The 23758-nt window shown below is 41.8% G+C and overlaps 1 protein-coding gene across 2 annotated transcripts in view; it reads left to right on the top strand.

Moving 5' to 3' along the window:
- Positions 1-23758, top strand: part of CEP170 (centrosomal protein 170) — a 194936-nt gene that overhangs the window by 101157 nt on the left and 70021 nt on the right. For both annotated transcript variants that reach the window (XM_044290668.1, XM_044290667.1), the window contains exon 11: positions 9725-11455. In XM_044290668.1, the coding sequence (XP_044146603.1) occupies positions 9725-11455 (1731 nt within the window). The remainder of the gene's footprint in view (positions 1-9724; positions 11456-23758) is intronic.

Genomic DNA, 23758 nt, shown 5'->3' with positions numbered 1-23758 from the left:
GGGGACCCATCGTATTAGAGGAAGAAATGTGGCGGGTAAAAAATTCTTAATGATCATGATCAGCGATCACTTAAACGTTTGGTGAAATCAAATCGAAGAAAAACAAGAGTAGAACTCAGGGCTATGTTTAAAAGTGAAAGTAAGAGCATTTCCACACTGACAATGCGAAAGGAACTCAAGGGATTGGAACTGAACAGCTGTGTAGCCGTAAGAAAACCGCTAATCAGTGAGGCAAACCAGAAAAAAAGGCTTCAATTTGCTAGGAAGCATAAAGATTGGACTCTGGAGCAATGGAAGAAGGTCATGTGCTCTGATGTGTCCAGATTTACCCTGTTCCAGAGTGATGGGCACATCAGGGTAAGAAGAGAGGCAGATGAAGTGATGCACCCATCATGCCTAGTGCCTACTTACAAGCCAGTGGGGGCAGTGCTATGCTCTGGAGTTGCTGCAGTCGGTCAGGTCTAGGTTCAGCAACAGTATGTGCTCCAAGAATGAGGTAAGCTGACTACCTGAACATACTGAATGACCAGGTTATTCCATCAATGGATTTTTTTTCTTCCCTGATGGCACGGGCATATTCCAAGATGACAATGCCAGGATTCATTGGGTTCAAATTGTGAAAGGAGCATGAGACATCATTTTCACACATGGATTGGCCACCACAGAGTCCATACCTTAACCCCATTGAGAATCTTTGGGATGTGCTGGAGAAGGCTTTGCGCAGCAGTCAGACTCTACCATCATCAATGGAAGATCTTGGTGAAAAATGAATGCAACACTGGATGGAAATAAATCTTTTGACATTGCAGAAGCTTATCGAAACAATCCCACAGCGAATGCGTGCCGTAATCAAAGCTAAAGGCTCTTTTTGGTGGTGATTTTTTTTATTTTTTTTTGACAGGCAGTGTATTTCCGAGGCATTTTTCAGTAAAAAAGGGGGAAAAAAAAAAAGGTTGAAAAACACCACAAAACCTATGTGTGAATGCAGCCTAAGAACAAATATTGGTGTGGCAAGAGACAAACACTAAGGAATAGTTTGTGACCATACTAAATATATGTTCTATGATATCAGCACTTTATATAAAGGAAATGGCTCCTGAAGAGTGTGTTTGGGATGGCAATAGAACTTTTTATTATTTCAGATACTTTTTTTTATTTTTTATTCTCTTGTGTTTTTAAAGGGATTATCCAGGAAATGATAATGATAACCGATCCTGAGGATCAACTGATTAGCTGCTTTAGGGAGTCGCCACGTTCACCTGAGCTGTGGAGAGCACTGCTGACTTCCAGCAGCTTACCAAGCACAGTGCTGTACATACAGTTGCAAGAAAAAGTATGTGAACCCTTTGGAATGATCTGGATTTCTGCACAAATTGGTCATAAAATGTAATCTGATCTTCATCTAAGTAACAACAATAGACAATCACAGTCTGCTTAAACTAATAACACACAAAGAATTCAATGTTACCATGTTTTTATTGAACACACTATGTAAACATTCACAGTGCAGGTGGAACAGTATGTGAACCCTTGGATTTAATAACTGGTTGGCAGCAATAACGTCAATCAAACGTTTCCTGTAGTTGCAGATCAGATGTGCAGTTCAGCAATATTCTTGGGATGTCTGGTGTGAATCACTTTCTTGAGGTCATGCCACAACATCTCAATCAGGTTGAGGTCAGGACTCTAACTGGGCCACTCCAGAAGGCGTATTTTCTTTTGTTTAAGCCATTCTGTTGTTGATTTACTTCTATGCTTTGGGTGGTTGTCCTGTTGCAACACCCATCTTCTGTTGAGCTTCAACTGGTGGACAGATGGCCGTAAGTTCTCCTGCAAAATGTCTTGATAAACTTGGGAATTCATTTTTCCTTCGATGATAGCAATCCGTCCAGTCCCTGACGCAGCAAAGCAGCCCCAAATCATGATGCCCCCACCACCATACTTCACAGTTGGGATGAGGTTTTGATGTTGGTGTGCTGTGCCTCTTTTTCTCCACACATAGTGTTGTGTGTTTCTTCCAAACAACTCAACATTGGTTTCATCTGTCCACAGAATATTTTGCCAGTACTGCTGTGGAACATCCAGGTGCTCTTGTGCAAACTGTAAACGTGCAGCAATGTTTCTTTTGGACAGCAGTGGCTTCCTCTGTGGTATCCTCCCATGAAATCCATTGTTTAGTGTTTTACGTATCGTAGATTCGCTAACAGGGATGTTGGCATATGCCGGAGACTTTTGTAAGTCTTTAGCTGAAACTCTGGGATTCTTCTTCACCTCATTGAGCAGTCTGCGCTCTGCTCTTGCAGTCATCTTTACAGGACGGCCACTCCTAGGGAGAGTAGCAGCAGTGCTCAACTTTCTCCATTTATAGACAATTTGTCTTACCGTGGACTGATGAACAGCAAGGGTTTTGGAGATACTTTTATAGCCCTTTCCAGCTTTATGCAAGTCAACAATTCTTAATCGTAGGTCTTCTGAGAGCTCTTTTGTGCGAGGCATCATTCACATCAGGCAATGCTTCTTGTGAAAAGCAAGCCCAGAACTGGTGTGTGTTTTTTATAGGGCAGGGCAGCTGTAACCAACACCTCCAATCTCATCTCATTGATTGGACTCCAGTTGGCTGACACCTCACTCCAATTAGCTCTTGGAGATGTCAGTAGTCTAGGGGTTGACATACTTTTTCCACCTGCACTGTGAATGTTTACATGGTGTGTTAAAAAAAAAACATGGTCAAATTTAATTATTTGTGTGTTATTAGTTTAAGCAGACTGTGATTGTCTATTGTTGTGACTTAGATGAAGATCAAATCACATTTTATGACCAATTTGTGCAGAAATCCACATCATTGCAAAGGGTTCACATACTTTTTCTTGCAACTGTAGTATAACGGCTGTGTTTGATATTGTGGCTCATCCCCATTCACTTCAATTGTGCTTTGCTGCAACTAGGCCATGTGACCAATGTATGTTGACGTCACATGGCCTGGGAATAGCCTACAGCGCTAACGGAGCTCCTTGCCTCTTCTATCAGCTGATCATAATGGGGGGTGGAGATCCAGATCTTGGTCCCCCTCGGATATTGATGAGCTATCTCTAGTAGTGTTGAACGAATGTGGTTTGAGCTGCTCTATCTGAACACGATACATGTCAAAACTTTGTTTACAATATGCGCAGTGTAGAAAAATGTATGAGCCTCCACTGAAGCCTCCTTCTTTTAGCCACGTGAGATTTGCTTCTGCCTGTGACATTATAGTTTGATTCAGCGGATACATTACTGTTTCAAAATACAAAGCCAAACTCTGGTTTGTTCCTCATTAACGAAGCAGAGTTCAGCATCAGATTTTGAAACCGTAATGTATGTGCAGACCCGAACTGTAATGTCCATTACGAGACTAAGCAAGTGTTGTTACTTTTGGCTAGAAGGAGGAGGCCTCAGCGAACCCATACAGTTTAGGGTGGGTTTGCACTAGCGTTATGCCATTCTGTTATAGGTTCTGTTTATAACGGAATATCACGGAATGGCCAGTTGGAATGCAACGGAAGGCTTTAAATAAGAGGCATTCAGTTTTGCTTCATCCTAATAGAAGTCTATGGGCAAGCATAACGGATCTGTCTGGTTTCCGTTACGCAGCACGGAAACAAAGTCCTGTCGACTTTCTCCTCCCTTTGCTGGAGCTTCTTCAGCAGGCTGCAGAAATTGCAATGTGTAAACACGGCCTGCTCCCCATCCCGCTCAACAGCTGATCTCTGCTGCAGCCACCCGACACACTAAATGTTATCAGCTGTTCTACTGGACGGAGCTGCACTATGTGCCAGGTGGCCACTGCAGTAAAATGAACTTCAGCAGCCGCCCAGATTTATCAAAACTGGTGTGAAGGAAAAGTGACTTAGTTGCCCATAGCAATCACTCAGCTTCCGCCTTATTCTTTCTGAGCTCCTTTGGAAATCGAAAGGTGGAATAGTGCATAGTGCAGCTCTGTCAGTTAAAGAGCGTCTGCCATCATGATCAGCTCTATTAAACCAGCATGCTGCTTGCTAGGGTTCATTATGGTGAATTACAGGAGTCCTCTATTGCTGCATTCGGATGTACCATTACAGCATAATTATTACTATTAATAATTGCTATGCAGATTAGGTGATCAGAACATGAGGGGCTGCCTTAGCTTTTCAGAGCACTGCTTCGCCTCTTCTTCTCCCCTGTCGCCAACCCCCTCTGTGGTCTGATTGGCATAGCCAGGCATCCTCTTTATTCAGATGCCTGCTCCTGAAATCTCATGTTTATGTTGGTGAGACTTCACTTGTCACATGCACAGCTGATCTCAGAAGGGTCTCGCCGCTCTGATATCTGCACTGTGCCAGCGCCAATGATGTCAGTCTCCTCCTGGATTCAAAAACTTAGCAGCACTCCAGATCAGGTGAAAAAGGTGTTTACCTGTTTATTCCCCAAGCAACGTTTCAGCCCAGCACAATGAGGCCTTTGTCAAGCCTTTCTCTCAATCAGTCACTTGAAATGGTTTCCCAACAGTCTAGAAGGACTTGCCAAAGGTTCTGAGATGTTTTTCCTTCAATCTGCAGCCCAGTTTATCCCAAACAATCTCATTAGGGTTGAAGTCCGTTGATTGTGGAGGCTATGTCATCTGACACAACGCTCCATCACGTTCCTTCTTGGACAGATAGCCCTTAGACGTGTTTGGAGCCATAGTCCTGTTGTAAAACAAATAATGATCTCACTAAGCACAAACCAGATGGATTTGCATGTCACTGCAGGATGTTGTGGTAGCCATGCTGGTTAAGTGTGGTTTTGTAGTTTGAAAAAATAACCAAAGGTTTCACCTCCTAACCAGTCCACACCATCACACCACCTATTTTATGTTGGGAACCACACATGTATAAACTAGGGATGGGCAAACTGCGGCTCTCTAGCTGTTTTAAAACTACAAATCCCATCATGCCCTGCTGTAGGCAGACTGGGCATACTGGGAGTTGTAGTTTTACAACAGCTGGAGCGCCGCAGTTTGCCCATCCCTGGTATAAACCATCCGCTCACTTTTTCTACATCTCACAAAGCCCACATTTTGACTCATTATTCCAAGATACAGCTTTCTATGGGTCTAATGACTATTTCTTGTGTTTAATGTCGAAAACAAATTTCTTTATCTTGTTGTTCCTCAGTAGTAGCTTCTTTGTAGCAATTCAACCATAAAGGCTTATTCTCACAATCACAGTTGTTGGTAAGATGTTTCTGGTACTTAATCTCTCTAAGGCCCCATTCACACGTCTGCAATTTTGTTTGGCATTTTGCACTGGGTCCGCATTTCCGTTCCCGAAAAAAATAGAACATGTCCTATTCTTGTCCGCAATTGCGGTCAAGAATAGGCATATTCTATTAGTGCCGGCAATGTGCAGTCAGCAAAACGCGTTACGGACGTGTGAATGGACCCTAAAGCATTTATGTGGGCTCTAATTTGAGGTGGTGTTAATTTGTGGTTTCTGAGACTGTATCCTCTGCAGCAGAGGCCACTCTTGGTCTTCCTTTCCTTGGGCAGTCCCCATGAGGGCCAGTTTCATCACGGAGTTTGATGGTTTTCATGACTGCACTTGAGGTTGCTGTCAAACTTCTGAAAATTATATTCAGGTCCTTCTAAAAAAATTAGCATATTGTGATAAAGTTCATTATTTTCTGTAATGTCTGATAAACATTAGACTTTCATATATTTTAGATTCATTACACACCAACTGAAGTAGTTCAAGCCTTTATTGTTTTAATATTGATGATTTTGGCATACAGCTCATGAAAACCCCAAATTCCTATCTAAAAAAATTAGCATATTTCATCCGACCAATAAAAGAAAAGTGTTTTTAATACAAAAAAAGTCAACCTTCAAATAATTATGTTCCGTTATGCACTCAATACTTGGTCGGGAATCCTTTTGCAGAAATGACTGCTTCAATGCGGCGTGGCATGGAGGCAATCAGCCTGTGGCACTGCTGAGGTGTTATGGCGGCCCAGGATGCTTCGATAGCGGCCTTAAGCTCATCCAGAGTGTTGGGTCTTGCGTCTCTCAACTTTCTCTTCCCAATATCCCACAGATTCTCTATGGGGTTCAGGTCAGGAGAGTTGGCAGGCCAATTGAGCACAGTAATACCATGGTCAGTAAACCATTTTCCAGTGGTTTTGGCACTGTGAGCAGGTGCCAGGTCGTGCTGAAAAATGAAATCTTCATCTCCATAAAGATTTTCAGCAGATGGAAGCATGAAGTGCTCCAAAATGTCCTGATAGCTAGCTGCATTGACCCTGCCCTTGATAAAACACAGTGGACCAACACCAGCAGCTGACATGGCACCCCAGACCATCACTGACTGTGGGTACTTGACACTGGACTTCAGGCATTTTGGCATTTCCCTCTCCCCAGTCTTCCTCCAGACTCTGGCACCTTGATTTCCGAATGACATGCAAAATTTGCTTTCATCCAAAAAAAGTACTTTGGACCACTGAGCAACAGTCCAGTGCTGCTTCTCTGTAGCCCAGGTCAGGCGCTTCTGCCGCTGTTTCTGGTTCAAAAGTGGCTTGACCTGGGGAAAGCGGCACCTGTAAACGCCTGTACACGGTGGCTCTGGAAGTTTCTACTCTAGACTCAGTCCACTGCTTCCGCAGGTCCCCCAAGGTCTGGAATCGGTCCTTCTCCACAATCTTCCTAAGGGTCCGGTCACCTCTTCTCGTTGTGCAGTGTTTTCTGCCACACTTTTTCCTTCCCACAGACTTCCCACTGAGGTGCCTTGATACAGCACTCAGGGAACAGCCTATTCGTTCAGAAATTTCTTTCTGTGTCTTACCCTCTTGCTTGAGGGTGTCAATGATGGCCTTCTGGACAGCAGTCAGGTCGGCAGTCTTACCCATGATTGCGGTTTTGAGTAATGAACCAGGCTGGGAGTTTTTAAAAGCCTCAGGAATCTTTTGCAGGTGTTTAGAGTTAATTAGTTGATTCAGATGATTAGGTTAATAGCTCGTTTAGAGAACATTTTCATGATATGCTAATTTTTTTTGATAGGAATTTTGGGTTTTCATGAGCTGTATGCCAAAATCATCAATATTAAAACAGTAAAAGGCTTGAACTACTTCAGTTGGTGTGTAATGAATCTAAAATATATGAAAGTCTTATGTTTATCAGTACATTACAGAAAATAATGAACTTTATCACAATAAGCTAATTTTTTGAGAAGGACCTTCTCAAAAAATCTAAACGTCGCCGAAACGACGTTTAGCTTAAGGCCGGATCCGGATCAATGCCTTTCAATGGGCATTAATTCCGGATCCGGCCTCTTCGGATTTTTGGCCGGAGCAAAAAGCGCAGCATGCTGCAGTATTTTCTCTGGCCAAAAAACGTTCCGTTCCGGAACTGAAGACATCCTGATGCATCCTGAACGGATTTCACTCCATTCAGAATGCATTAGGATAAAACTGATCAGGATTCTTCCGGCATAGAGCCCCGGCGACGGAACTCTATGCCGGAAGACAATAACGCAGGTGGGAAAGAGCCCTAACGTAGGAAGCTGTTTGAGAGAATGCCAAGAGTATGCAGTGCTGTCATCAAAACAAAAGGGGCTATGTTGAAGAATCTAAAATATGAAACATAATCTGGTTTGTTTAACACTTTTGTATACTACATAATTAAATATATGTACCTTCATTGTTCTCATGGCTTTAGTATAAAAACAAACACACAATGCATTTGGAAAGTTTTCAGACCCTGTTGCATTTTTTTCACATTTTGTTAAGTTTGGCCTTGTGATAAAATACTGCGCTCTGTTAGAAATATTTGCTAATTTATTGAAAAGGAAAAACTAAAATATTGCAATGACATAAGTATTCAGACCCTTTATTCTATACTTAGTTGAAGCACCTTTGGCAGCTATTACAGCCTCCAGTCTTCTTGGGTATAATGCCACAAGGTTTGCACACCTGGATTTAGTGATTTTCTGATGTTCTTCTCTACAGATCAAGGGTTCAAATCAGGGCTCTAGCTTGGCCAGAGTTGTCCCTAAGCCACTTTTTTCTTTTTTTGAACTCCATGCGTGTTTTCATGTTTCTTTTACTGAGGAGAGGCTTATTTATTTGCCATAAAGCTCAGATTCATGCTGCATAGATGGTTAACCTTCCGGTAGTGTCCACCTTCTGCACACAGGATCTTTGGAATTCACCTTTCATGCAGCAGGAAGGTTTTTGTGCCCTTCTACAGATCTGTGCCTCCACACAATCTTGTCTTTGAGCTCTACAGGCAGTTCTTTTCTTCCTTAAAGGGACACTGACAGGCCTTCTGAGCATAATTAGCTCTTTATATGCCCCCCTAGGTCTTATAATAAGTTTCCAATTCATATAAGTATTATCCCTGTGCGCAATGTAAAACGTGAAAAATAATCTTTATAATCACCTGTCCTTTCTGCCCAAGGGGCGTTCTTTCTGCCGCATTTGTGCCCAGCCGCCTCCCAACTGCCGGATCCTTAGACACGCCCATCTCATTAGTATTCACTTCGCTGGGCGGTATTTTCTTGTCCCCGACATTCGGAGATCCTGCGCATGCGCCCGGCACCCTCACTCGCCGGGATCACATTGCGCCTGCGTCCCCTATTGAGGCCGATGACCGTAACTTCGTATTGGGCATGAGCGGGATCTCCGAATGTCAGGGACATGAAAATACCGCCCAGCGAAGTGAATTCTAATGAGATGGGCGTGTCTAAGGATCCGTCAGTTGGGGCGCGGGCTGGGCACAAATGCGGCACAAAGAACGCCCCTTGGGTGGAAATGACAGGTGATTATAAAGATTATTTTTCACGTTTTACGATGCGCACAGGGATAATACTTATATGAATTGGAAACTAATTATAAGACCTAGGGGGGCATATAAAGATCTAATTATGCTCGGAAGGCATGTCAGTGTCCCTTTAAGGCTTGTTTTATTCTCTGATATGCTTAGTCAGCTTTAAGGCCTTTTATAGACAGGGTGGGTCTTTCTAAATCCTGTACAATCAACTGAATTTACCATAAATGGACTCCAATCAAGATGTGGAAACATCTCAAAGATGATCCAGAGAAATAAGAGGCCCCCAGAGCTAAATATCAATTGTTATAGCGAATACTTATCTTCATGTGAAATTTTTTTATTTTTATTTTTCATTTTTAATCAATTTCTGAAGGCTACAACATAAAATGTGAAAAAGTAAAAGGGTCTGAAGACATTCCAAATGCATTATCAATCAATCTATCATCTAGCTGTCTATCTACACACACAGTCCCACTTATGGAGTTCATTAGTTTGTTAAAAATGATGGAATTATCAGTAATCTGTATTTCTATGACTTCTAAGTGAACAAATATGTTTCAATACATCCCATATTGCAGAAGTATTCTTTACCAGAAGTATTGCTTTTCAATCCCTTTAAAGGGGTTAAAGGTGCATTAAAGCTCATCAATATCTCTGCATTGCACAACCCCTTTATACATACTGTTATACAGATAATTGCTCAATCAGAAATTCATAGGACCTTTTCCTGAAGCATGTAATTGGATTTGCTAGTGAAATGTCAATAGAATGTCACGTTTTATCAACTGGTACTGTAAACATTTGAAAATATTGCTACATCAGCAACTGAATCATGGCTATAGTATCTAAGCAAGGCATAAAATAAAATTATGATTATTATATATATATATATTATTTTTTTTGTATTAGATGCCGATATGAGTGAGTGTGGAGCATCATTAAGAAGTACTGGATCTACCACCTCTGTCCAAAATGATCGTAAAAGGAGGACTTTACCAAAGCTTCCTAAAGAAGAAAGCCATTCGCAGATCAATAAACATGGTATTAGGTCAGAAGTTGGAGAAAAGCAAGATACTGAATTACAAGAGAAAGAATCCTCTCCTAATGTAGGGAAGAAAGAAAATCTTTATTTCTCTAATGAAAGGATGAATGCAATAGGTAAACTAGATAGCAGTTCCGTTGAAAAATCTAGTATCCTCACAGATTATTCACAACTAAGGCTGGAGGCTTCAAAAAATGAAATTTCTGTTGCTGCAGACTCTGTGAAAAAGTCAGTTACATACAAAACACAACACGAACAGACTAAAGAACAATTGAAATCTGTAAAATCATTCAATAATCCTCCCACTGTCCTTATTAGCAAAGGTGAATCATCTACCCAGAATGTCTGCAAACCACAAAAATGTATAGAGGTGTGTAAAAAAAAAGGAAATCAGAAAAATGATGTTGAATCAAGCAGCGATAGTATTAAACGTGTTGAGACGGAGAGAAAAGAAACCATGAAACCACTAGTTAGGCAAGGCAGCTTCACTATTGATAAACCAAGCTCCAATGTACCAATAGAACTTATACCACATATCAGTAAGCAACCTCCTGCATCACCTGTCTTTCCTTTTTCTTCCGTAAACAATATAGAAAGAAATGACTCTGTAGACACTGACTCTAGCTTGGACACTACACTGCTTTTGAAAGATACAGAAGCAGTCATGGCGTTCCTAGAGGCCAGGCTACAGGACGACAGCAAACCTGATGATGATCTAAAAACATCAAGCTACACCCAAGAAAACTCTATATCACCTGAATCGGATGTTGATACAGCAAGTACAATTAGCATTGTTGCTGGCGATTCAGATAAAAAGTGTTCCCAAAAACGAAAAAGTCTCGGTAGTGTACACAAAGAGAAATCCTTAACAGCTTCTCCTTCCAAAGACTCTCACGGCTCAGCAACTGTGTACCGAGAAAAAACTGAAAGAAAAAATAAAACACATGTAAAAGAGGTTGGGAGTAGAGCTGAAATGCGTAAAGTGGTGCGAACAAGTATAAAAAACCGGCAACCATCTCTTGACCTTACAGATGATGATCAAACTTCTAGTTTACATTGTTCAGCTGTATCAGATATTTTGTCATCTGACCAAGAAAATTATTCCGGAAGGTCCCTTTCCAAATCTCAGTTTGTGTCTTCAGATGACAAATTAATCGCATCAAAAACTACTGCTGGAAAGTCAATTACACTTCCAAGGCCTCGCCCAACAAGGACTTCACTGCTGCGTAGATCACGTTTAGGTGAAACATCAGATACAGAAGTTATGGATGCAGATAGGGCTTCTGTTGCCTCTGAAGTTTCAACAACAAGTTCAACTTCAAAACAAACTTCTAGTAAAAAAGTGCTCTCAAGGATTGATTTGCTTGCACAGCCACGTAGAACAAGATTGGGTTCCTTATCTGCACGCAGTGACTCTGAAGCAACAATATCAAGAAGTACTGGATCTTCTCGAACTGTAGAATATGCAAGCAGGGGTAGTACTAAAACAACTTCAACCACTGATGGAAAAAGTTCCCCAAGAGCCAGAGCGAACAGCATTTCTCGTTTATCAGATGCTAAAACAAAGACCACTCTACCAGCGTATACCTCTCCTTCAGGTAATAATTTATGTAACATAAATAGGGCTTTTTCACTTTACTGCTATTATTTTCAGTTCTTCTTCTCCGTTGTAGTAGAAGAACGGAAGTGCTGGATTCAGCACATAACTAACAGACCCCTTTTACTATAATGGGATCCATTTGGTTTCCGTTCTGGAGAAAAAAAATTTAGCTGAGAAAAAAGTCCTGCCTGCAATGACTGTTTCTGTGCCTCCAAAGCAGATGTGAACATTGTCAATAATTCTACCATTCATAGGCTAACTGAAAAATTTACCAATATTATAAAAACTGTTTGAATTTTAAATATGTTCAGTCACACAGTTGCCTTTCATATGCTAAAACCTGTATTCTAAGGAGGCTGAACAGGAGCAGAAACCATCACCTGCCATTTTGTTAGGATACAGAGATAGAAATCCGGAAAGTTTAAGTTAAAGGGTTATTCCAATTAAAGCAAGTTATCCTATAATGTGTTCCAGTAGAAAAAGTCCCCCCTTAAAATGTGTGCCTGTAAAAAAGGCCCCTTAAAGTGTGTGTCAGTTCAAAAATATCCCCTGTATTTTGTGCCAGTACAAAACACCACCTCTTAGTGCCCCCAGTAGACCCAATATCCCCATAGTGCCTCCCATAATGAGTGCCAGTAAATAATGCCTCTATTTAGGGCCCCCTGTAGAAACAATAGCCCCATGGTGCTCATCCACCCCATAGTGGCCCAACAGCATGGTGCCAAATAAAAAAATTATAAACTCAAATACTTATCTTCATGAGGCTACCAGCGATAAGGTGAAGGCCTCTTCCCGCCTGTGTCTCAAGCTGGGGATCGTGTAAAATGCAAACTTTCTTGATTTTTGTGTTAGGGATCGACCGATATTGATTTTTTTTTAGGACCGATATCGATAATCTGTGAACTTTCAGGCCGATAATTTATACCGATATTCAGTGAATTTTCATTTTTGAAAAAAATAATTCCTACACAAATCTGATGACAATTAATGTTTATTGTTAATGTGTAGTTTTGTTTTGTAAATCTTTATTTTTCATTTATAATTAATATTTTGGTGTATTATTATTATTATTTTTTTTTTTTTTTTACTATTAGCCCCCTTAGGGACTAGAAGCCTTGTCCTATTCACTATGATAGATCTCTATCAGGGTGAATAGGACCTCACACTGTCCCTGCTGCTCTGTGCTTTGTGCACACAGCAGCAAGGGAGCTGACTATGGCAGCCAGGGCTTCATTAATAGCGTCCTGGCTGCCATGGTAATCGATCGGAGCCCCAGGATTACACTGCTGGGGCTCCGATCAGAACTGCCAGTGAGGAGGAGGGGAGAGGGGACCCTGTGGCCACTGCCACCAATGATTAATACTGGGGGGCTTGGGTGGGGGGGGGCGCACTGCACCACCAATGATTAATACTTGGGTTGGGGGGGGGGGGTGCCGTCAATGAGAGGAGGGAGGAGAAGAGGGGCTGTGGCCACTGCGCCACCAATGAACATAACTCATTAATTCATATACCGGAGGCGGGAGCTGGCTGCGGAATCGCATAGCCAGCTCCCGACCTCTATGAGCGATAGCTGCGATCCGTGCCAGTTAACCCCTCAGGTGCGGCACCTGAGGGGTTAACTACCGCACATCGCAGCTACTTGTCATAGAGGCCGGGAGCCGGCTATGTGATTCTGCAGCCAGCTGCCGCCTCCTGTATATGAATTAATGAGTTATCTTCACTGGTGGCGCAGTGGCCACAGCCCCTCCCCTCCTCGTCCTCTCTCCTCTCATTGGTGGCAGCAGCGGCACAGGGGGAGAGAGACACTGCTTCCTTCTCCCCTGTGCTGCTGAGGGAACACGGAGAGCGCTCTCAGCAGCGCAATCCTTGTTCCCAATACGTTATCGGTATATCGGCAAAATAGATACCGATAACGTTCAAAATCCTGAATATCGGCCGATAATATTGGTAAAACCGATGTTTGTGTATGTGCGTTGCAGGTGTTTTGCGTGACTTGTTTGATGCCATGATCTGAACGCTGGTAATGGAGTCAGTGAACAGCCTAATTAGGCACAAAAGGATGATTAGATGGGCGCGTGATCATCTTCTCACTTCTTTCCAGGAAAAAGACTCCCATATGTGCTGATTTATGGAAGAGAGATAGATAACATGCTGAGACGTCAATGTTATACAACCCCCCCCCCCCCCCCCCCCACCCCCCCACACACCTGGGGTTATGTACAGAAAATTCTCTCTCCTTCTTACAGCCTGTAGGCATGTCCCCCATTAGCCCCCCTCCCCTTCCCACCTTCTCCTCCTCCACGCTGGCTATGATCACTTCCAGCTTAAAGGGGTTATCCCATGAATAATAAAAAAAAAATGAAAATCAGACATCATATAGTCCATGACAATACCTTTCTAACAAAGCTACAACCAGCCCTGTACCTCACAAGCTCCCACACCTGTAACAGCGTTCCCCGGCTATGATGGGGGAAAGCTGTTATGTGCCATTAACGGCTTGGAGCCTCAAGTCGGCTCTGAAACCCATCACTGGAATATTCCAATATAGGCCAGCAGGTGGCAGCACTGTATATAGTAAAGTATATTCCAGGCATGCTCAACCTGCGGCCCTCCAGCTGTTGCAAAACTACGACTCCCGCTATCATCCTACAGAAGGGCATTGTGGGAGTTGTAGTTTTACAACAGCTGGAGGACCGCAGGTTGAGCATCCCTGGTATGTTCTATGACGTATACAGTGGGATGCGAAAGTTTGAGCAACCCTGTTAACCCTCATGATTTTCCTGTATAAATCGTTGGTTGTTACGATAAAAAATGTCAGTTAAATATATCATATAGGAGACGCACACAGTGATATTTGAGAAGTGAAATGAAGTTTATTGGATTTACAGAAAGTGTGCTATAATTGTTTAAACAAAATTAGGCAGGTGCATACATTTTGGGCACCACAAAAAGGAAATGAAATCAATATTTAGTAGATCCTCCTTTTGCAGAAATTACAGCTTCTAAACGCTTCCTGTAGGTTCCAATGAGAGTCTGGATTCTGGTTGAAGGTATTTTGGACCATTCCTCTTTACAAAACATCTTTAGTTCATTGAGGTTTGATGGCTTCCGAGCATGGACAGCTCTCTTTAAGTCACACCACATATTTTCAATTATATTCAGGTCTGGGGACTGAGATGGTCATTCCAGAACGTTGTACTTGTTCCTCTGCATAAATGCCTTAGTGGATTTTGAGCAGTGTTTAGGGTCGTTGTCTTGTTGAAAGATCCAGCCCCGGCGCAGCTTCAGCTTTGTCACTGATTCCTGGACATTGGTCTCCAGAATCTGCTGATACTGAGTGGAATCCATGTGTCCCTCAACTTTGACAAGATTCCCAGTCCCTGCACTGGCCACACAGCCCCACAGCATGATGGAACCACCACCATATTTTACTGTAGGTAGCAGGTGTTTTTCTTGGAATGCTGTGTTCTTTTTCCTCCATGCAGGCGAATGGTGTGATTAAATATAGCCAATTGGGCTTTTTTACCACTTCGCCTCCCAAAGAAATTGAATAAAAAGTGATCAAAAAGTCACACACTTACCAAGGCTTTCAGAACTTCCAGCCATGGAGGCCTATGAGGCTCAGCACTTAGGCTGGGTCTGATGGGCACGCTTTCAGTGTATTGTAATGCATTGTAGAATGGAACACGCATGGATATTGTAATAGCGATCAAAAAGTCATATGTTTGCCAAAATGGTACCAATAAAAACCTCACTTCGTCATGCAAAAAAATGACCCCCTCACAGAAGACCATTGCCAGAAAAGTAAAAGATATATGGCTTTCAGAAAATGACACAAAAACAAGATAAAAACAAAAATAATGTTTTGTGGAAAAGTGACCAAAAGTAATTGTACTGACCAGCAGAATAAAGATAACATTTTTTTCCTGCACAGTTTCTTTATCCTGCTTCCCAAAAAACAAAATAGAACCAATGATGATGGCAACTCATCCTGCTAACAAATAATCCCTAGCACATGTCAATAGCATCATGGCGCCCATAAACCAATCCGTCAAAATCTGCGCTGTAAAAGCCAAAAGGTGACCTTTTGGACTCTGCAGTGTACCCAGACAGCATTTTACATTCACATTTATGACATTTCATTACCAAACAGAATACACCTAAAAATGTATTCTCTTTACACGGGACTTTAACCCCTTAGTGACCAGCCTGTTTTGGGCTTTACTGGCCAAGCGTTTTTTCTTCCTTTTTTCATTGTCGCGTTCCAATAGCTATAACTTTTTTATTTTTCCATCTATATAGCCTTATTAGGGCTTGTTTTTCGCGGGACAAGTTGTAGTTTTTAATGGCACCATTTTGGGGTACACATAACTTTCTGATTTAAGTTTTATTAACTCTTACTGGGAGGGAGATGGGAAAAACAGCAATACTGCCACTGTGTTTTTACGTTATAAATTTCACGACGTTAATTTTTCGTTATAAATAACATATCTTTATTCTCTGGGTCAGTACAATTACAGTGATGCCAAATACATATAGATTTTTTTTTTTTACATTTTACGACTTTTTTTGCATTGCCGCTTCCCAAGACCCATAACTTTATTTTTCTTTCTATGGAGTTATGTGAGGGCTTGATTTTTGTGGGATGGCTTGTATTTTTCATTGGTATCATTTTGGAGTAAATTACTCTTTTTGATTGCTTGTTATTAAGTTTTTTCGGTGTCAACTAAGAATAAATTAGCAATTCTATCTTTTTTATGGCGTTCACCGTAGCGTATAATTTGTTTCCAAATTTTTTTAATGGGATTTTTTTATTGAATAGATGGTGTTTTTTTTTTTTTCTTTTCTTTTCTTTTTTTTTTTTTTTACTGCTGGAAATTACTACATCAGACCCCAGGCAGCCTTCACACACACACACACATCGGCACCCCATGATCACATTTGCAGGGTGCCGATGGAAGACAGAGGGAGTCCGCTCCCTCTGTCAAAACTTTACATGCGGCGGGCGCCATTGCCCATGGCATGTAAATTGTTAAACAGCCTGGATCGGCACTCCCTCCTGTCCGGGCTATTAGAGCAGGGTCGCGGCTCCTCATGCTTGGAATGGGCCGCCATAAAAAAGCGGCAGCCCAGCCTAAGGCCCCTTAGTGACCGCCGTAAAAACATGTATGGTTGGTCACTAAGGGGTTAAAGATGGCTCCAGGTTGCTAATGCATTGGAGTGTATGAAAGAAGCAATCTTATTATTGCATTTTATAGTTCCCTATGAGAAATAAAAAATAAAATAAAAATTATATAAGAATTCACCCCCTTACCCAAAAATATTTATCCTATACAACTGCAAAACTGAAAAAAAAATTCAAAACGGTTGCTTAGCCATTATTGGTCACTTCACCTCTCACAAAAATATTTAATAAAACGTGATCAAAAAGTCGTACACACCCCAAAATGGTATCAATAAAAAATACAGATTTCCCCACATACAGCTCCGTATACATAACTGCAAAAAAGTTATAGTGGAATTCGGCAATGCTTTTTCAGTATTAAAAGTAAAAAAATAAAAAATGATACATATGTGGTATCGCTGTAATTGTACTGATCCGGAGAATTAAGTAACAGGCCAGTTTTACCATACACTGCTGCAGAATTGCGTTTTTCTTTTCCAATTACACTCCATTTGGAAATTATGTGCAATATTAAATGGTGGAATTAGAAATTGCAACTTTTCCTGCAAAAAAAAAACAAGCCTTCAAGAGCAGGGTGTGAAAAACGAAAAAAAAAAAAAAGGTTACAAGGAGTTGTCTGTCTGTCTCAGATGGCACGAGCTGGGCACAACATATTCGGCACTGGAATGCCATATCTGTGGAAAACTTGCAATTTTTGTTTTACACAGTTCCATGCTCATTAATTCTGCAAAACACCTGTGGGAGCAAAATACTTACTCCACCACTTAAAGAGGCTCCGTCACCAGGATCAACCTTATTAACCCCTTTTACCCCGGGCCAGTTTTCGCTTTTCTGCCCAGGCCATTTTTTGCTAATCTGACATGTCACTTTATATGTTAAGAGCTTTGGAATACATACTTATCCAAGCCATTCTGAGATTTTCTCGTGACACATTGTACTTCATGATGGTCATACATTTGAGTCAATATATTTCACCTTTATTTGTGAAAAAATCTCAAATTTACAAAAAAAATTAAACAATTTCCACATTTTCAAATTTAAATTTCTCTACTTTTATAATAGTGATACCTCATATAATAGTTATTACTTTACACTTCCCATGTTTGTACTTTAATGTTTGGATCATTTTGAAAATTAAATTTTATTTTTTGTTAGAAGGCTTAGAAGATTGGACGCCAATCTTGAAACTTTTTGGAAAATTTCCAAAACCCACTTTTTAAGGACCAGTTCAGGTCTGAAGTTACTTTGTGAGGCTTACATAATAGAAACCACCCAAAAATGACCCCATTTTAGAAACTACACCCCTCAAGGTATACAAAACTGATTTTACAAACTTTGTTAACCTTTTAGGTGTTCCAAAAGAATTAATGGAAAATGGAGATGAAGTTTCAGAATTTCACTTTTTTGGCAGATTTTACATTTTAATCAATTTTTTCCAGTAGCAAAGCAAGGGTTAACAGCCAAACACAGCTCAATATTAATTACCCCGATTCTGTGGTTTACAGAAACACCCCACTTGTGGTCGTAAACTGCTGTATGGCCACACGGCAAGGCGTAGTAGGAAAGGAATGCCAATACGGTTTTTGGAAGGCAGCTTTAGATGAACTGGTTTTTAGATGCCATGCCCCAGTTGAAGCCCCCATGATGCACCCCTGCAGTAGAAAGTCAAAAAAGGGACCAGATAAGGTGCCAATTGTATTGGTACTATTTTGGGGTACATATGATTTTTAATTGCTCTATAAGGGCTCTTTCACACTTGCGTTCTTTTCTTCCGGCATAGAGTTCCGTCGTCGGGGCTCTATGCCGGAAGAATCCTGATCAGTTTTATCCTAATGCATTCTGAATGGATAGAAATCCGCTCAGGATGCATCAGGATGTCTTCAGTTCCGGACCGGAACGTTTTTTGGCCGGAGAAAATACAGCAGCATGCTGCGCTTTTTGCTCCAGTCAAAAATCCTGAAGACTTGCCGCAAGGCCGGATCCGGAATTAATGCCCATTGAAAGGCATTAATCCGGATCCGGCCTTAAGCTAAACGTGGTTTCGGCGCATTGCCGGATCCGACGTTTAGCTTTTTTAGAGTGGTTACCATGGCTGCCGGGACGCTAAAGTCCTGGCAGCCATGGTAAAGTGTAGTGGGGAGCGGGGGAGCAGTATACTTACCGTCCGTGCGGCTCCCGGGGCGCTTCAGAGTGACGTCAGGGCGCCCCAAGCGCATGGATCACGTGATCGCATGGCACGTCATCCATGCGCATGGGGCGCTCTGACGTCATTCTGGAGCGCCCCGGGAGCCGCACGGACTGTAAGTATACCTCTCCCCACTACTACTATGGCAACCAGGACTTTAATAGCGTCCTGGCTGCCATAGTAACACTGAAAGCATTTTGAAGACGGATCCGTCTTCAAATGCTTTCAGTACACTTGCGTTTTTCCGGATCCGGCGTGTAATTCCGGCAAGTGGAGTACACGCCGGATCCGGACAACGCAAGTGTGAAAGAGGCCTAATAAGTTTTTTTTGTGAGGCAAGGTTTTGGCTTTTTTTTTTACATTCATCTGACAGGTTAGAACATGCGCTATTTTTATAGAGCAGGTTGTTACAGATGTAATGATATCAAATTGGTCTATTTTCTATGATGTTTGTTTCAGTTTTACATAATAAAGCATTTTTGAAAACAAAAATTTGGTTTTTGTATCTCCATTTTCTGAACGCCCTATTTTATTTTTATTTTTCTGCCGATCATCTTGTGCAGGGGCTATTTTTTTGCAGGAAGAGTTGACGTTTTTATTGGTACCATTTTTGGGTACATATGATTTTTTGATCATTCATTATTACATTCTATGGGGCAAGGTGACCAAAAAATAGTTTTTTTTTGGCGCAGTTTTTTTTTTTTTTTTTTTTTACAGCATTTACCTGAGGGATTAGGTCTTGTGACTTTTTTATAGAACAGATGGTTACGGACGTGGCAATACCTAACATGTCTACTTTTTCTTATTTATTTAAGTTTTACACAATAGCATTTTTGAAACAGTATTTTAGTGTATCCATAGTTAGAGAGCCATACCTTTTTTTTATTTTTTGACCAATTGTCTTAGGTAAGGACTAATTTTTTGCGGGATGAGGTTGACTGGTACTATTTTGGGGTGTATATGCCTTTTTGATTGCTTGGTGTTGCACTTTTTGTCATGTAAGGTGACAAAAATTGCTTTTTTTTATGGTGTTTATTGGACAGTGTGGATCATGTGATATATTTATAGAGCTGGTCATTACGGACGCAGCGACACCTAATGTGTGTTTTTTTTTCTTCAGTTTTTTATCATAAAATATGGAGAAATGGGCATTTTTTTCTTAATTAATTTTATTACTTTATTAATTTTATTAAAGACACTTTAAACCTTTTTTTTTTCTTAACTTTATTTATGAAATTCACTTTTGGGGGTCTGATCCCCTCTGCAATACATTACATTACATCTGTATTGTAATGCGTTGCCTGTTTGTGTACTACAGTGAGTAGTACACAAACAGGTTGCCTAGGAGACCCAGCCTGAGGCTTTTTGTCATTTGAATCTTTAGAGAGGTGTCAAAATTGTTTTCTTCGACATTTGTCCCATAAGAAAAGTCTATTTCATGAGAATATTTGAAGTCAGTTTTGTTTGAGTCTGTGTTGGAGTACTTTATGCCACATTTATCAAATGTCACAGGTTGTTTGATAAATTTGTCTTATACTTAAACCTAACAGTTCTTTTTATAGAAGCTCCTCCAGTTTTCCTAATCCACCCTCCTCCTGAAGTGCGATTGCGATTTGTGACTTTTAAAAAGTTGCAATTTGCAATGATAAATCTGGAGTGAAACTCATTAACATAGCTAACTACACCTACTTTTAATATGGTTTTGAATAAGACTGAATAAATAAAGTAAAGTTATGTCGCTTCTGGGATTTGAACCTAGGATCTCTACAGACCACTATACCACTAAAGCTACTTTCACACTAGCATCTTGGCCTTCCGTTTGTAAGATTCGTCATTAGCTCTTACAAGCGGTCCAAAACGGATCAGTTTTGACCTAATGCGTTCTGAACGGAAAAGGATCCACTCAGAATGCATCAGTTTGCCTCTGTTCAGTCACCATTCCGCTCTGGAGGTGGACACCAAAACTCTGCCTGCAGCGTTTTGCTGTCTGCCTGATGAAGCGGAGCCAAACGTTACCGTCCTGGCACACAATATAAGGGTATTAAAATGTAAGGGAATCAGGGTAATAAAATGTACTACAAAGGAAAATTCAATTGACAATATATGGCTAAACCCTCAAACTGATAATAAAATGAGACTTTCGCCAATATATTCTTATATCAAGAACATACCAAAGCCCGCGCACCCCGTCAAGGTATCTCAAAGTGGTACGGGACCTACGTTAACCTACCTGTGCCGTATGGGCAGTTACGGGGGCCGTATGGCTATTACAGGGGCATAAGGTCCGACACACAGCGAACAACTCCCAGTTACCTCCAATGTGAAATCACACATACAATGGGAGGAGGCTGCGAGTCCCACCTATCACTGACTCATGTGACGGTTTTTGCAGTAGCTTCATCACCCCTGAAGACGCCACGTTAGGTGGTGAAACTTGTCGGGGGAACTGCAATTAGGATTTTTGAATAAATGGCCATGTGCTGATATGGATGTAGCATAGAGTGTTCTGCAGGCACCCGGATACATCAGTATACAATAGATGAATTAGACATTTAGGGAGATATAACGACTAGGGATAGAACATAGTGTTGAATTACCATCAACCTAGGGATAATTATCCCAGAGAAAGTTAAGTCTGAGTTCACACGTGCGAGATTTCCGCGCAGGTGCAATGCGGGAGGTGAACGCATTGCACCCACACTGAATCCTGACCCATTCATTTCAATGAGTCTGTGTACATGAGCGTTGTTTTTCACGCATCAGTTCTGCGTTGCGTGAAAAACGCAGCATGTTCTATATTCTGCGTTTTTCACGCAGCCCTGGCCCCATAGAAGTTAATGGGGCTGCGTGAAAAATGCATTTCATCTGCAAGAAAGTGCGGGTTTGATGTGTTTTTCACTGATGGTTGCTAAGAGATGTTTGTAAACCTTCAGTTTTTTATCACGCGCGTGAAAAAACGCATCAAAACGCATTGCACCCGCGTGGAAAAAACTGAACGCAATCGCAGACAAAACTGACTGAACTTGCTTGCAAAATGGTGCGAGTTTCACTGAACGATGCACAGTGACATCGTGCCTGGTGGTCAGAATAGAGAAGTGCATATCATCATTCCCTCAAAGGCGTTCACGGGCAGTGCAATGAGGTAATCCTCATAGTACCGATTGAGCCAGGTAGTGTACGGCTCAGGAAACAGGCCAGAAGAGGCTTGCACCACATGGAGGTAAGTATTTGAGTTTATTCTTTATTAGGCACAATGATTTTGGGCCACCATGAGGGGAGGGGAAGCACTATGAGGGCTTCTACTAGGGCAGCCATGGCCAACCTGTGGCTCTCCAGCTGTTGTAAAACGACAACTTCCACCATACCCTGCTGTAGGCTGGTAGCTATAGGCAGTCTGGACATGCTGGAAGTTGTAATTTTGCAACAGCTGGAGAGCCTCAGGTTGGCCATCCCTGTACTAGGGCGCTAAATAGGCACATTTTGCACTGGCATACATAAGGGGGCATGTTCTTGTACTGGCACACATTATGGGGACATGGGCTCAACTGGGGGTGCTAAGAGGGGGCATTTTTGTACTGGCGCACAGAAGGGGGCATTTTTTGTACTTACACGCATTAGTGGATATTGTTTGCTCTGGCATACATTATAATGGGCATGTTTTGCACTGTCACACGTCGTAAGGGGGTATTTTTTGTACTGGAACACATTATAAGGGGGTATTTTTTGCACTGGCGCACATTATAAGGAGGTATTTTTTGTATTGGCACACATAAGGAGAATTAAAGGGGTTATACAATCTTAGACAATGAGGGCATATTGCTAGGATATGCCCCTATTGTCTGATAGGTGCGGGTCCCACCTCTGGAACCCGCACCTACAAGGAGAATGGAGCCAGGGAAAGTTGTGGCTGGGTTTCCCGGGGTCCGTCCACCACCATTAAAGTGAATGGGAGCGCACCTTGCATGCGTGGCCACCGCTCCCATTCATTTCTATGGGGCCGATGGAAATATCTCAGCCAGCACTGAGCTATTTTCGGCGGCTCCATAGAAATGAATGGAGGGCGGCTGCGCATGCACCCTCCTCAACTTTCTCCGCTCCGTTCTCCTTGAAGTTGGGGGTCCCAGAGGTGGGACCCGCACCTATCGGACAATGGGGGCATATCCTAGCGATATGCCCACATTCTCTAAGATGGGATAACCCCTTTAATACTACTGGGAAACTATGGGGAACATGATTGCTAGTATGGGCACAATAAGGGCATTACTATTACTATTGGGAGCACTGTTGACACTAAGAGCTCTCTGGCAAAAAATTATTTCTATTAGTGGGACTTCAGGGAACACGCTTACTGTGGGGGCTACCCAGTTTCAGTATCAGCTTACCACAATTATTTTTGGGGGCATTAGATTTAGACTTAGTGTCAGGGACACTATTTCCTGGATGCAGTTATTTTTTAGGGCACTGTGTGCCAATAAATTTTGAAGCGGGCACTATGTGTGGTACTCATTTTAGGGTGACTGTTTTTGCAGTATAGTATTGGCGTGCACAGTCATTAAACTCATTTGGCCCACAAGTTTTACTTTGTGTCTATTGCAAGAACCAAATTCAGATCAGGTGACCCTGTTCACTTCTCCACACACTTTATTACCCGAGATCTTATCATTTGTCCAGGGGGAGATTCTGAGCGCATCCACACCTATGTGATTTATGAGTACATGGTTCATTGGGTGGTATTGAAATTCAGCCTCCAGTCCTGACACATGCGGTCATAATAAAGGGTCTATAGTGCTGTATGTACATTTGCATGCGCTGGGTCTGGTGGCTAGATTCTGTCGCTGTACGCTAAACTGGGTACACATAGTCTTTCTGGTGAACATTGTAAAAAGAAAGAAATAAAAACAGAATTATTTTTTCTTTTCTCAACGTACATC

This window comes from Bufo gargarizans, chromosome 4, assembly GCF_014858855.1.
Source record: "Bufo gargarizans isolate SCDJY-AF-19 chromosome 4, ASM1485885v1, whole genome shotgun sequence".
Taxonomy (NCBI): Eukaryota; Metazoa; Chordata; class Amphibia; order Anura; family Bufonidae; genus Bufo; species Bufo gargarizans.
The sequence above is the reverse complement of the archived record's forward strand: the minus strand, read 5'-3'. Positions and strand labels throughout refer to the sequence as shown.